We start from the raw sequence: 12,919 nt of genomic DNA, 5'->3' as shown, positions 1-12,919 counted from the left end.
AGCCCTGCAGGCCAATTCTGAGTCACACCTCTTATGGCAGCTCCCCTCTCGATCGTGACGATGACGATGATGAACACCTCTGGGCATCCAACTTTATACTTTACCCCATTCACATCCCATTCTCTTGCTCTCCCTCTAATATCAAGTCAACCAAATAGGTTTTGACATAAGATTCACTGATCTTCAGCCCCACCTTATTATCCTCTCCATCTCTGACCTTTCACCCACTTTTAACTAAGACAAAGGTCATTTCATGCCTTTATTCGGTTCATTAGCATTTCATTCACTTTAGCAGAATCCCTTTAAAACCAATTTTTCCCTTTTAAAACTACTCAGACTTCAGCAGTTTATTTGATCACGTCAACAAAGAGACTCTAAATGTAAGAAGAAACAGCACGATAAGTGACACTTTTCACATTTACTTTTTATTCTTTCAATTCAGCTTTCCAAAAAGTATTAATGCCTGAACATTCACACAATGTAATCAAATAAAGTTTCACTTTACATTTCAGACTGCAATAACCTGAGAGAGAGAGAGAGATAAGATAAAACTTTATCAATTCCTCGGGTGGGTTCCTCTGGGAAATTCGGTTCACAAACACATTTTTTTATTTGCTTTTTACACACACAAGAAACTGTAAAACCCAGAGCGCAAAAACAGAGGTTCAGGAAAATCTGTGTCCACAATCAGCGAAGAAGTGTAAAAACTGTTGAAAGGGAGAAAAGAGGAAAAACTTTGTTTAAAAAAAAACCCCGGAAAAGATCGTAAGAAAAAAAAAAAGAAAAAAAGTTGGAAAAAGTCTAAAATCCCTGTTCACAAAAGGTGAAGAAGCGTAAAAACTGTTCAAAAAGTGAAAAAACAGTGTTTAAAAAAAAACAGCAAAAAAGTGTGAAATGCTTCTCCAAAAATAGAAAAAAGGTTAGAAAAGTGTAAAAACTGTAAAAAAAACAGACAAAAAAACAACAGCAAAAACAAAAACGTGTAAAGCGATTGCCCAAAAAGAGACAGAATATTGGAAAATGTCCAAAACGAAATCAAAGGTTGAGAAAACTGTAAGAACCGTATCCAGAAAAGTTGAAAAAGTGAAAAAACTAGGTTGAGAACCCCCCCACCCCCCAAAAAAGACCGAAATCTGTGTGGCAAAACGGGAAGAAAGCTGCCAAAGTCGTGTCTCCGTCTTTGGTGTGGATACGATTTTTAATTAGGGCCTCCAAGCTAAGACTGAAAACCAAAAATCATATAAACTACAGTGAAATGAGCAAAAGTCGAAGTGGAACCCATCTGAAAAGAATTGTGTTTAAGGGTTCAGCAGGACTAGAGAACAATACCTGAACAAGTCTGCTGAAGCCCTTAAACACAGCCTCTCAGTGGGTAAAGAGTTTTCAACTTACCGTCAGAGGCTGAAGAAAAACTTGGGCACATAAGAGCCGATGTGTCCACACCGAAGCTGAGAGACAGGCTGCTGAAGTGTTTTCAGCTTCGTGTGAGGCAAAACAGACAAGCCGCTATTCCCGAAGCTGAGCGGTCCCGAGAAATTTCCGTTTATTAATGTTGCATGTGTGAGCAGCATGTATGAGACACCTCTTTGCTCTCCGCTCGAATGGCTACACTCCGAATTACGTCACTGTTCGGGGGCGTGCTCTGCGCATGCGTCCTGGCTTGCACTGCTGAAGGCGAGCTCAGCGGTTCTTCACACACACGTGACAAAAAAGTCCCAGCTGAGTCTGGAAACAACGTCACTCTGACATGTCGAGCTCCAAACAACAAGTTCATAGTTGTGAACTGGAGCAGAGCTGATCTGGGAGAAGAATATGTGCTCTTGTACCGGGACGAGCACTTTGATACCACCAAGCAGCATCCATCTTTTAAGAAGCGGGTGGCTCTGCAGGACAGACACATGAAGGATGGAGACGTGTCTTTGATTCTGGACAATGCGACGACTGCGGATGCTGGAACGTACGAGTGTCGCGTCTTCATGGAAGAAACACGCTCGTGGGAATCTATCTGCACCTCACACCTGTTTCTGCTAGAAGATCAACCAGGAGGACTGAGAGGGGACGGAGTCAGAAGAGGACGTGCTGGACTGATAGCGAGCGCGTCACTTTGTGTTGTGCTTGTTGTTGTTGCTGTTGTTGCTTTTCTGACCTACAGAACACATGGACAGAGTCAGGATTCAGAGCGTCCTCCTGCTGAACTGCAGACTGTCTGAAATGTCTCAGAGCGTTTTGCAGATGAACTTTGAGTCTCCTGCTGCTGAGCAGAGACAGACAGCATTCAGCAACACTCCACACAGACCACTGATTTCACTCTGACACTACAGGAAGGACTTCATCATCCTGCGGGCTGACGAGTACATTTACTGTAAATATTTTTCCCCTATTGTCTATGAGACTGACCAATAGGAGCAGAAAGTACTCAGCTGAGCCAAACTTTAAGCAGCTGTTACTGAACCCAGCCTCAGTGAGAATGAACTGTTCTGTCCAACACAAGCTTCATGTTGGAAACATCAGCAGGTCTCTTCTCTGACTCAGTCCAGCTGATTATTTGTCTTTGCAGGCTGATAATCCCGATGTTTCTACACTAATGTGTAAAACATCAGTTTCTCGGTTTCAGATTATTATTTATTTGTACCACTTTGTTATTTTCCATTTTAAAGGATTCAATAACTGTCAGATAACCCAGGAAATTACACGAACGTGTCAGTGTGCAGCAGTTATTAGTTTTATTGTGTTCTCTGTTGTGAGTTGTAAAGATTTAAAGCAGAATATATTGTTGTAAATGATTATTTGTGGATTATCAAATTTTCCTTCACAATAAAGTCAAATGTAACTAAAGTATTAGACAAACTGCAGCAACTCCTTTAGGAATACTTTCACATCCTGATGTAAAAGTTGTGTTTTTAAATCAAATATGAATGGTTGAGACACTTATGATGCACATTTGCTGATGAATGCAGCTTGAAGCTTTGATGAGACTGTTTCATTACTTGTTTAAGATTTTATTCATGTTTTTCATTCAAAATGTAAAAGAATAAAGAGAATAAATGTGACAATCATCACTTGACTGGTTTGCTTCTGCTTCATGTGTTATTTTTTGTTGTCTTTGTTAGCACCCTTCATGCTTGGGGTCGATTCTGTAGGAGTCAATTTGACAATTGTTTTCTGATTGTACAGAAAAACTGCATTTAAACCAAGTGCTCCTTGAGATATCTTTGTCTAATAATTACGTTTATCTGATGTTCCGAACAATGTAAATGTATAAAAAAAAAAATTTTTTTTAAAAGAACTCTGGAAATGGGGAATACTTTTCAAAACCACTGTACTCCACCAACTGTAGTGGATCGTCACGCAGGCACCCACTAATCATGACTCATGCTTTCAGGTGGATTGAGAGATTTGGGATGTTCCTGGGGGTTGGTAATATATATTAAAAAGGAAAACCCACCCAGTCTCTCACGTTGGACCTGTTACTGTAATCAGAGACAACATGAAGCTCTGATCAAAGAGTGTAGCTGCTACAGCTCTGCCACCACAGTCTGAAGCAGGAATAAGGTTTGACAGAGAGCTTCCTCTGTGACAGGATAATATGTTGAAGTTTCTTCTTGTTTCTGCTTTATGTTCACAGAGTAGGTGAATTTATCACTCAGTGTAATGCAGACAGCAGCGTGTGGACACACTGAGAGGCCCACTCCTGTTTTTCTCTGTTACTGACTCACAGGAACATCCCAGATGTCTCAATCCACCCGAAAGCATGAGTCACGATCAGTCACTGAGAACCACGTGACGATGATCTTTCCATCCATCTGACAAACATGTCTCAGAATATGTTTTCAAAGCTGAATCCAGGTCTCCTTGACTTCTGTCACCACACACAGACATGGCATGTATAGTTTCAACACTCCCTCAAACCCCCATCTTCTTTTATTTGAGCCACACTGGTTCATCTAAAGCTGATCTCAATAGCTACAAAACAAATTTGACCCAGAAGAGACTTTGTGTGCTTTTGATCGGTAGGCCCACCAAACTCCTTCACAGGAAGCTGATTTCAGCTCTCTGACAAACAACGTCTTGATCCCTGATCCGATGAATCTCACGCAGTAGATAATGCAGGGTTCTGGAGCTGAGGTGGGTGAGAGGACTCGCCCAGCCTGACTGCCTTGTTGCACAGGAGTCTTTGCTGCTTGGCCTGATACGAAGAAACCTGAGTAGCCCTGCAGGCCAATTCTGAGTCACACCTCTTATGGCAGCTCCCCTCTCGATCGTGACGATGACGATGATGAACACCTCTGGGCATCCAACTTTATACTTTACCCCATTCACATCCCATTCTCTTGCTCTCCCTCTAATATCAAGTCAACCAAATAGGTTTTGACATAAGATTCACTGATCTTCAGCCCCACCTTATTATCCTCTCCATCTCTGACCTTTCACCCACTTTTAACTAAGACAAAGGTCATTTCATGCCTTTATTCGGTTCATTAGCATTTCATTCACTTTAGCAGAATCCCTTTAAAACCAATTTTTCCCTTTTAAAACTACTCAGACTTCAGCAGTTTATTTGATCACGTCAACAAAGAGACTCTAAATGTAAGAAGAAACAGCACGATAAGTGACACTTTTCACATTTACTTTTTATTCTTTCAATTCAGCTTTCCAAAAAGTATTAATGCCTGAACATTCACACAATGTAATCAAATAAAGTTTCACTTTACATTTCAGACTGCAATAACCTGAGAGAGAGAGAGAGATAAGATAAAACTTTATCAATTCCTCGGGTGGGTTCCTCTGGGAAATTCGGTTCACAAACACATTTTTTTATTTGCTTTTTACACACACAAGAAACTGTAAAACCCAGAGCGCAAAAACAGAGGTTCAGGAAAATCTGTGTCCACAATCAGCGAAGAAGTGTAAAAACTGTTGAAAGGGAGAAAAGAGGAAAAACTTTGTTTAAAAAAAAACCCCGGAAAAGATCGTAAGAAAAAAAAAAAGAAAAAAAGTTGGAAAAAGTCTAAAATCCCTGTTCACAAAAGGTGAAGAAGCGTAAAAACTGTTCAAAAAGTGAAAAAACAGTGTTTAAAAAAAAACAGCAAAAAAGTGTGAAATGCTTCTCCAAAAATAGAAAAAAGGTTAGAAAAGTGTAAAAACTGTAAAAAAAACAGACAAAAAAACAACAGCAAAAACAAAAACGTGTAAAGCGATTGCCCAAAAAGAGACAGAATATTGGAAAATGTCCAAAACGAAATCAAAGGTTGAGAAAACTGTAAGAACCGTATCCAGAAAAGTTGAAAAAGTGAAAAAACTAGGTTGAGAACCCCCCCACCCCCCAAAAAAGACCGAAATCTGTGTGGCAAAACGGGAAGAAAGCTGCCAAAGTCGTGTCTCCGTCTTTGGTGTGGATACGATTTTTAATTAGGGCCTCCAAGCTAAGACTGAAAACCAAAAATCATATAAACTACAGTGAAATGAGCAAAAGTCGAAGTGGAACCCATCTGAAAAGAATTGTGTTTAAGGGTTCAGCAGGACTAGAGAACAATACCTGAACAAGTCTGCTGAAGCCCTTAAACACAGCCTCTCAGTGGGTAAAGAGTTTTCAACTTACCGTCAGAGGCTGAAGAAAAACTTGGGCACATAAGAGCCGATGTGTCCACACCGAAGCTGAGAGACAGGCTGCTGAAGTGTTTTCAGCTTCGTGTGAGGCAAAACAGACAAGCCGCTATTCCCGAAGCTGAGCGGTCCCGAGAAATTTCCGTTTATTAATGTTGCATGTGTGAGCAGCATGTATGAGACACCTCTTTGCTCTCCGCTCGAATGGCTACACTCCGAATTACGTCACTGTTCGGGGGCGTGCTCTGCGCATGCGTCCTGGCTTGCACTGCTGAAGGCGAGCTCAGCGGTTCTTCACACACACGTGACAAAAAAGTCCCAGCTGAGTCTGGAAACAACGTCACTCTGACATGTCGAGCTCCAAACAACAAGTTCATAGTTGTGAACTGGAGCAGAGCTGATCTGGGAGAAGAATATGTGCTCTTGTACCGGGACGAGCACTTTGATACCACCAAGCAGCATCCATCTTTTAAGAAGCGGGTGGCTCTGCAGGACAGACACATGAAGGATGGAGACGTGTCTTTGATTCTGGAGAATGCGACGACTGCGGATGCTGGAACGTACGAGTGTCGCGTCTTCATGGAAGAAACACGCTCGTGGGAATCTATCTGCACCTCACACCTGTTTCTGCTAGAAGATCAACCAGGAGGACTGAGAGGGGACGGAGTCAGAAGAGGACGTGCTGGACTGATAGCGAGCGCGTCACTTTGTGTTGTGCTTGTTGTTGTTGCTGTTGTTGCTTTTCTGACCTACAGAACACATGGACAGAGTCAGGATTCAGAGCGTCCTCCTGCTGAACTGCAGACTGTCTGAAATGTCTCAGAGCGTTTTGCAGATGAACTTTGAGTCTCCTGCTGCTGAGCAGAGACAGACAGCATTCAGCAACACTCCACACAGACCACTGATTTCACTCTGACACTACAGGAAGGACTTCATCATCCTGCGGGCTGACGAGTACATTTACTGTAAATATTTTTCCCCTATTGTCTATGAGACTGACCAATAGGAGCAGAAAGTACTCAGCTGAGCCAAACTTTAAGCAGCTGTTACTGAACCCAGCCTCAGTGAGAATGAACTGTTCTGTCCAACACAAGCTTCATGTTGGAAACATCAGCAGGTCTCTTCTCTGACTCAGTCCAGCTGATTATTTGTCTTTGCAGGCTGATAATCCCGATGTTTCTACACTAATGTGTAAAACATCAGTTTCTCGGTTTCAGATTATTATTTATTTGTACCACTTTGTTATTTTCCATTTTAAAGGATTCAATAACTGTCAGATAACCCAGGAAATTACACGAACGTGTCAGTGTGCAGCAGTTATTAGTTTTATTGTGTTCTCTGTTGTGAGTTGTAAAGATTTAAAGCAGAATATATTGTTGTAAATGATTATTTGTGGATTATCAAATTTTCCTTCACAATAAAGTCAAATGTAACTAAAGTATTAGACAAACTGCAGCAACTCCTTTAGGAATACTTTCACATCCTGATGTAAAAGTTGTGTTTTTAAATCAAATATGAATGGTTGAGACACTTATGATGCACATTTGCTGATGAATGCAGCTTGAAGCTTTGATGAGACTGTTTCATTACTTGTTTAAGATTTTATTCATGTTTTTCATTCAAAATGTAAAAGAATAAAGAGAATAAATGTGACAATCATCACTTGACTGGTTTGCTTCTGCTTCATGTGTTATTTTTTGTTGTCTTTGTTAGCACCCTTCATGCTTGGGGTCGATTCTGTAGGAGTCAATTTGAAAATTGTTTTCTGATTGTACAGAAAAACTGCATTTAAACCAAGTGCTCCTTGAGATATCTTTGTCTAATAATTACGTTTATCTGATGTTCCGAACAATGTAAATGTATAAAAAAAATTTTTTTTTTAAAAGAACTCTGGAAATGGGGAATACTTTTCAAAACCACTGTACTCCACCGACTGTAGTGGATCGTCACGCAGGCACCCACTAATCATGACTCATGCTTTCAGGTGGATTGAGAGATTTGGGATGTTCCTGGGGGTTGGTAATATATATTAAAAAGGAAAACCCACCCAGTCTCTCACGTTGGACCTGTTACTGTAATCAGAGACAACATGAAGCTCTGATCAAAGAGTGTAGCTGCTACAGCTCTGCCACCACAGTCTGAAGCAGGAATAAGGTTTGACAGAGAGCTTCCTCTGTGACAGGATAATATGTTGAAGTTTCTTCTTGTTTCTGCTTTATGTTCACAGAGTAGGTGAATTTATCACTCAGTGTAATGCAGACAGCAGCGTGTGGACACACTGAGAGGCCCACTCCTGTTTTTCTCTGTTACTGACTCACAGGAACATCCCAGATGGCTCAATCCACCCGAAAGCATGAGTCACGATCAGTCACTGAGAACCACGTGACGATGATCTTTCCATCCATCTGACAAACATGTCTCAGAATATGTTTTCAAAGCTGAATCCAGGTCTCCTTGACTTCTGTCACCACACACAGACATGGCATGTATAGTTTCAACACTCCCTCAAACCCCCATCTTCTTTTATTTGAGCCACACTGGTTCATCTAAAGCTGATCTCAATAGCTACAAAACAAATTTGACCCAGAAGAGACTTTGTGTGCTTTTGATCGGTAGGCCCACCAAACTCCTTCACAGGAAGCTGATTTCAGCTCTCTGACAAACAACGTCTTGATCCCTGATCCGATGAATCTCACGCAGTAGATAATGCAGGGTTCTGGAGCTGAGGTGGGTGAGAGGACTCGCCCAGCCTGACTGCCTTGTTGCACAGGAGTCTTTGCTGCTTGGCCTGATACGAAGAAACCTGAGTAGCCCTGCAGGCCAATTCTGAGTCACACCTCTTATGGCAGCTCCCCTCTCGATCGTGACGATGATGATGATGAACACCTCTGGGCATCCAAGTTTATACTTTACCCCATTCACATCCCATTCTCTTGCTCTCCCTCTAATATCAAGTCAACCAATTAGGTTTTGACATAAGATTCACTGATCTTCAGCCCCACCTTATTATCCTCTCCATCTCTGACCTTTCACCCACTTTTAACTAAGACAAAGGTCATTTCATGCCTTTATTCGGTTCATTAGCATTTCATTCACTTTAGCAGAATCCCTTTAAAACCAATTTTTCCCTTTTAAAACTACTCAGACTTCAGCAGTTTATTTGATCACGTCAACAAAGAGACTCTAAATGTAAGAAGAAACAGCACGATAAGTGACACTTTTCACATTTACTTTTTATTCTTTCAATTCAGCTTTCCAAAAAGTATTAATGCCTGAACATTCACACAATGTAATCAAATAAAGTTTCACTTTACATTTCAGACTGCAATAACCTGAGAGAGAGAGAGAGATAAGATAAAACTTTATCAATTCCTCGGGTGGGTTCCTCTGGGAAATTCGGTTCACAAACACATTTTTTTATTTGCTTTTTACACACACAAGAAACTGTAAAACCCAGAGCGCAAAAACAGAGGTTCAGGAAAATCTGTGTCCACAATCAGCGAAGAAGTGTAAAAACTGTTGAAAGGGAGAAAAGAGGAAAAACTTTGTTTAAAAAAAAACCCCGGAAAAGATCGTAAGAAAAAAAAAAAGAAAAAAAGTTGGAAAAAGTCTAAAATCCCTGTTCACAAAAGGTGAAGAAGCGTAAAAACTGTTCAAAAAGTGAAAAAACAGTGTTTTAAAAAAAACAGCAAAAAAGTGTGAAATGCTTCTCCAAAAATAGAAAAAAGGTTAGAAAAGTGTAAAAACTGTAAAAAAACAGACAAAAAAACAACAGCAAAAACAAAAACGTGTAAAGCGATTGCCCAAAAAGAGACAGAATATTGGAAAATGTCCAAAACGAAATCAAAGGTTGAGAAAACTGTAAGAACCGTATCCAGAAAAGTTGAAAAAGTGAAAAAACTAGGTTGAGAACCCCCCCACCCCCCAAAAAAGACCGAAATCTGTGTGGCAAAACGGGAAGAAAGCTGCCAAAGTCGTGTCTCCGTCTTTGGTGTGGATACGGTTTTTAATTAGGGCCTCCAAGCTAAGACTGAAAACCAAAAATCATATAAACTACAGTGAAATGAGCAAAAGTCGAAGTGGAACCCATCTGAAAAGAATTGTGTTTAAGGGTTCAGCAGGACTAGAGAACAATACCTGAACAAGTCTGCTGAAGCCCTTAAACACAGCCTCTCAGTGGGTAAAGAGGTTTCAACTTACCGTCAGAGGCTGAAGAAAAACTTGGGCACATAAGAGCCGATGTGTCCACACCGAAGCTGAGAGAGGCTGCTGAAGTGTTTTCAGCTTCGTGTGAGGCAAAACAGACAAGCCGCTATTCCCGAAGCTGAGCGGTCCCGAGAAATTTCAGTTTATTAATGTTGCATGTGTGAGCAGCATGTATGAGACACCTCTTTGCTCTCCGCTCGAATGGCTACACTCCGAATTACGTCACTGTTCGGGGGCGTGCTCTGCGCATGCGTCCTGGCTTGCACTGCTGAAGGCGAGCTCAGCGGTTCTTCACACACACGTGACAAAAAAGTCCCAGCTGAGTCTGGAAACAACGTCACTCTGACATGTCGAGCTCCAAACAACAAGTTCATAGTTGTGAACTGGAGCAGAGCTGATCTGGGAGAAGAATATGTGCTCTTGTACCGGGACGAGCACTTTGATACCACCAAGCAGCATCCATCTTTTAAGAAGCGGGTGGCTCTGCAGGACAGACACATGAAGGATGGAGACGTGTCTTTGATTCTGGAGAATGTGACGACTGCGGATGCTGGAACGTACGAGTGTCGCGTCTTCATGGAAGAAACACGCTCGTGGGAATCTATCTGCACCTCACACCTGTTTCTGCTAGAAGATCAACCAGGAGGACTGAGAGGGGACGGAGTCAGAAGAGGACGTGCTGGACTGATAGCGAGCGCGTCACTTTGTGTTGTGCTTGTTGTTGTTGCTGTTGTTGCTTTTCTGACCTACAGAACACATGGACAGAGTCAGGATTCAGAGCGTCCTCCTGCTGAACTGCAGACTGTCTGAAATGTCTCAGAGCGTTTTGCAGATGAACTTTGAGTCTCCTGCTGCTGAGCAGAGACAGACAGCATTCAGCAACACTCCACACAGACCACTGATTTCACTCTGACACTACAGGAAGGACTTCATCATCCTGCGGGCTGACGAGTACATTTACTGTAAATATTTTTCCCCTATTGTCTATGAGACTGACCAATAGGAGCAGAAAGTACTCAGCTGAGCCAAACTTTAAGCAGCTGTTACTGAACCCAGCCTCAGTGAGAATGAACTGTTCTGTCCAACACAAGCTTCATGTTGGAAACATCAGCAGGTCTCTTCTCTGACTCAGTCCAGCTGATTATTTGTCTTTGCAGGCTGATAATCCAGATGTTTCTACACTAATGTGTAAAACATCAGTTTCTCGGTTTCAGATTATTATTTATTTGTACCACTTTGTTATTTTCCATTTTAAAGGATTCAATAACTGTCAGATAACCCAGGAAATTACACGAACGTGTCAGTGTGCAGCAGTTATTAGTTTTATTGTGTTCTCTGTTGTGAGTTGTAAAGATTTAAAGCAGAATATATTGTTGTAAATGATTATTTGTGGATTATCAAATTTTCCTTCACAATAAAGTCAAATGTAACTAAAGTATTAGACAAACTGCAGCAACTCCTTTAGGAATACTTTCACATCGTGATGTAAAAGTTGTGTTTTTAAATCAAATATGAATGGTTGAGACACTTATGATGCACATTTGCTGATGAATGCAGCTTGAAGCTTTGATGAGACTGTTTCATTACTTGTTTAGGATTTTATTCATGTTTTTCATTCAAAATGTAAAAGAATAAAGAGAATAAATGTGACAATCATCACTTGACTGGTTTGCTTCTGCTTCATGTGTTATTTTTTGTTGTCTTTGTTAGCACCCTTCATGCTTGGGGTCGATTCTGTAGGAGTCAATTTGAAAATTGTTTTCTGATTGTACAGAAAAACTGCATTTAAACCAAGTGCTCCTTGAGATATCTTTGTCTAATAATTACGTTTATCTGATGTTCCGAACAATGTAAATGTATAAAAAAAATTTTTTTTTTTAAAAGAACTCTGGAAATGGGGAATACTTTTCAAAACCACTGTACACCGACTGTAGCGGATCGTCACGCAGGCACCCACTAATCATGACTCATGCTTTCAGGTGGATTGAGAGATTTGGGATGTTCTTGGGGGTTGGTAATATATATTAAAAAGGAAAACCCACCCAGTCTCTCACGTTGGACCTGTTACTGTAATCAGAGACAACATGAAGCTCTGATCAAAGAGTGTAGCTGCTACAGCTCTGCCACCACAGTCTGAAGCAGGAATAAGGTTTGACAGAGAGCTTCCTCTGTGACAGGATAATATGTTGAAGTTTCTTCTTGTTTCTGCTTTATGTTCACAGAGTAGGTGAATTTATCACTCAGTGTAATGCAGACAGCAGCGTGTGGACACACTGAGAGGCCCACTCCTGTTTTTCTCTGTTACTGACTCACAGGAACATCCCAGATGTCTCAATCCACCCGAAAGCATGAGTCACGATCAGTCACTGAGAACCACGTGACGATGATCTTTCCATCCATCTGACAAACATGTCTCAGAATATGTTTTCAAAGCTGAATCCAGGTCTCCTTGACTTCTGTCACCACACACAGACATGGCATGTATAGTTTCAACACTCCCTCAAACCCCCATCTTCTTTTATTTGAGCCACACTGGTTCATCTAAAGCTGATCTCAATAGCTACAAAACAAATTTGACCCAGAAGAGACTTTGTGTGCTTTTGATCGGTAGGCCCACCAAACTCCTTCACAGGAAGCTGATTTCAGCTCTCTGACAAACAACGTCTTGATCCCTGAGCCGATGAATCTCACGCAGTAGATAATGCAGGGTTCTGGAGCTGAGGTGGGTGAGAGGACTCACCCAGCCTGACTGCCTTGTTGCACAGGAGTCTTTGCTGCTTGGCCTGATACGAAGAAACCTGAGTAGCCCTGCAGGCCAATTCTGAGTCACACCTCTTATGGCAGCTCCCCTCTCGATCGTGACGATGATGATGATGAACACCTCTGGGCATCCAAGTTTATACTTTACCCCATTCACATCCCATTCTCTTGCTCTCCCTCTAATATCAAGTCAACCAAATAGGTTTTGACATAAGATTCACTGATCTTCAGCCCCACCTTATTATCCTCTCCATCTCTGACCTTTCACCCACTTTTAACTAAGACAAAGGTCATTTCATGCCTTTATTCGGTTCATTAGCATTTCATTCACTTTAGCAGAATCCCTTTA

The 12,919-nt window shown here is 41.4% G+C and overlaps 3 protein-coding genes across 3 annotated transcripts; all 3 read left to right on the top strand.

Moving 5' to 3' along the window:
• Positions 1 to 1,601: 1,601 nt before the first annotated feature.
• Positions 1,602 to 3,064, top strand: LOC146578733 (uncharacterized). The gene has a single exon (XM_085267842.1). It carries the CDS (start codon positions 1,602 to 1,604, stop codon positions 2,208 to 2,210), a length of 609 nt encoding a protein of 202 aa, XP_085123968.1. The 3' UTR covers positions 2,211 to 3,064.
• A 2,744-nt stretch (positions 3,065 to 5,808) lies between these two features.
• On the top strand, positions 5,809 to 7,271 carry LOC146578732 (butyrophilin subfamily 2 member A2-like). Its single transcript, XM_085267841.1, has one exon. It carries the CDS (start codon positions 5,809 to 5,811, stop codon positions 6,415 to 6,417), a length of 609 nt encoding a protein of 202 aa, XP_085123967.1. The 3' UTR covers positions 6,418 to 7,271.
• Positions 7,272 to 10,011: 2,740 nt separating this feature from the next.
• LOC146578731 (butyrophilin subfamily 2 member A2-like) lies at positions 10,012 to 11,455 on the top strand. Its single transcript, XM_085267839.1, has one exon. The coding sequence runs from the start codon at positions 10,012 to 10,014 to the stop codon at positions 10,618 to 10,620; it is 609 nt and encodes a 202-aa protein (XP_085123965.1). The 3' UTR covers positions 10,621 to 11,455.
• Positions 11,456 to 12,919: the final 1,464 nt, after the last annotated feature.

Source organism: Mchenga conophoros, linkage group LG3 (genome assembly GCF_057382185.1).
Source record: "Mchenga conophoros isolate Kocher_MC1m ecotype Shallow Benthic linkage group LG3, M_conophoros_male_GT1.1, whole genome shotgun sequence".
Taxonomy (NCBI): Eukaryota; Metazoa; Chordata; class Actinopteri; order Cichliformes; family Cichlidae; genus Mchenga; species Mchenga conophoros.
Note: the sequence above shows the minus strand (reverse complement) of the source record. Positions and strands in the feature narration are given on the sequence as shown.

What these genes read in the sequence shown, in the direction of transcription:
- LOC146578733 (XM_085267842.1), top strand. Translation starts at nt 1,602, where the DNA reads ATGGCTACACTCCGAATTACGTCACTGTTCGGGGGCGTGCTCTGCGCA.
- LOC146578732 (XM_085267841.1), top strand. Translation starts at nt 5,809, where the DNA reads ATGGCTACACTCCGAATTACGTCACTGTTCGGGGGCGTGCTCTGCGCA.
- LOC146578731 (XM_085267839.1), top strand. Translation starts at nt 10,012, where the DNA reads ATGGCTACACTCCGAATTACGTCACTGTTCGGGGGCGTGCTCTGCGCA.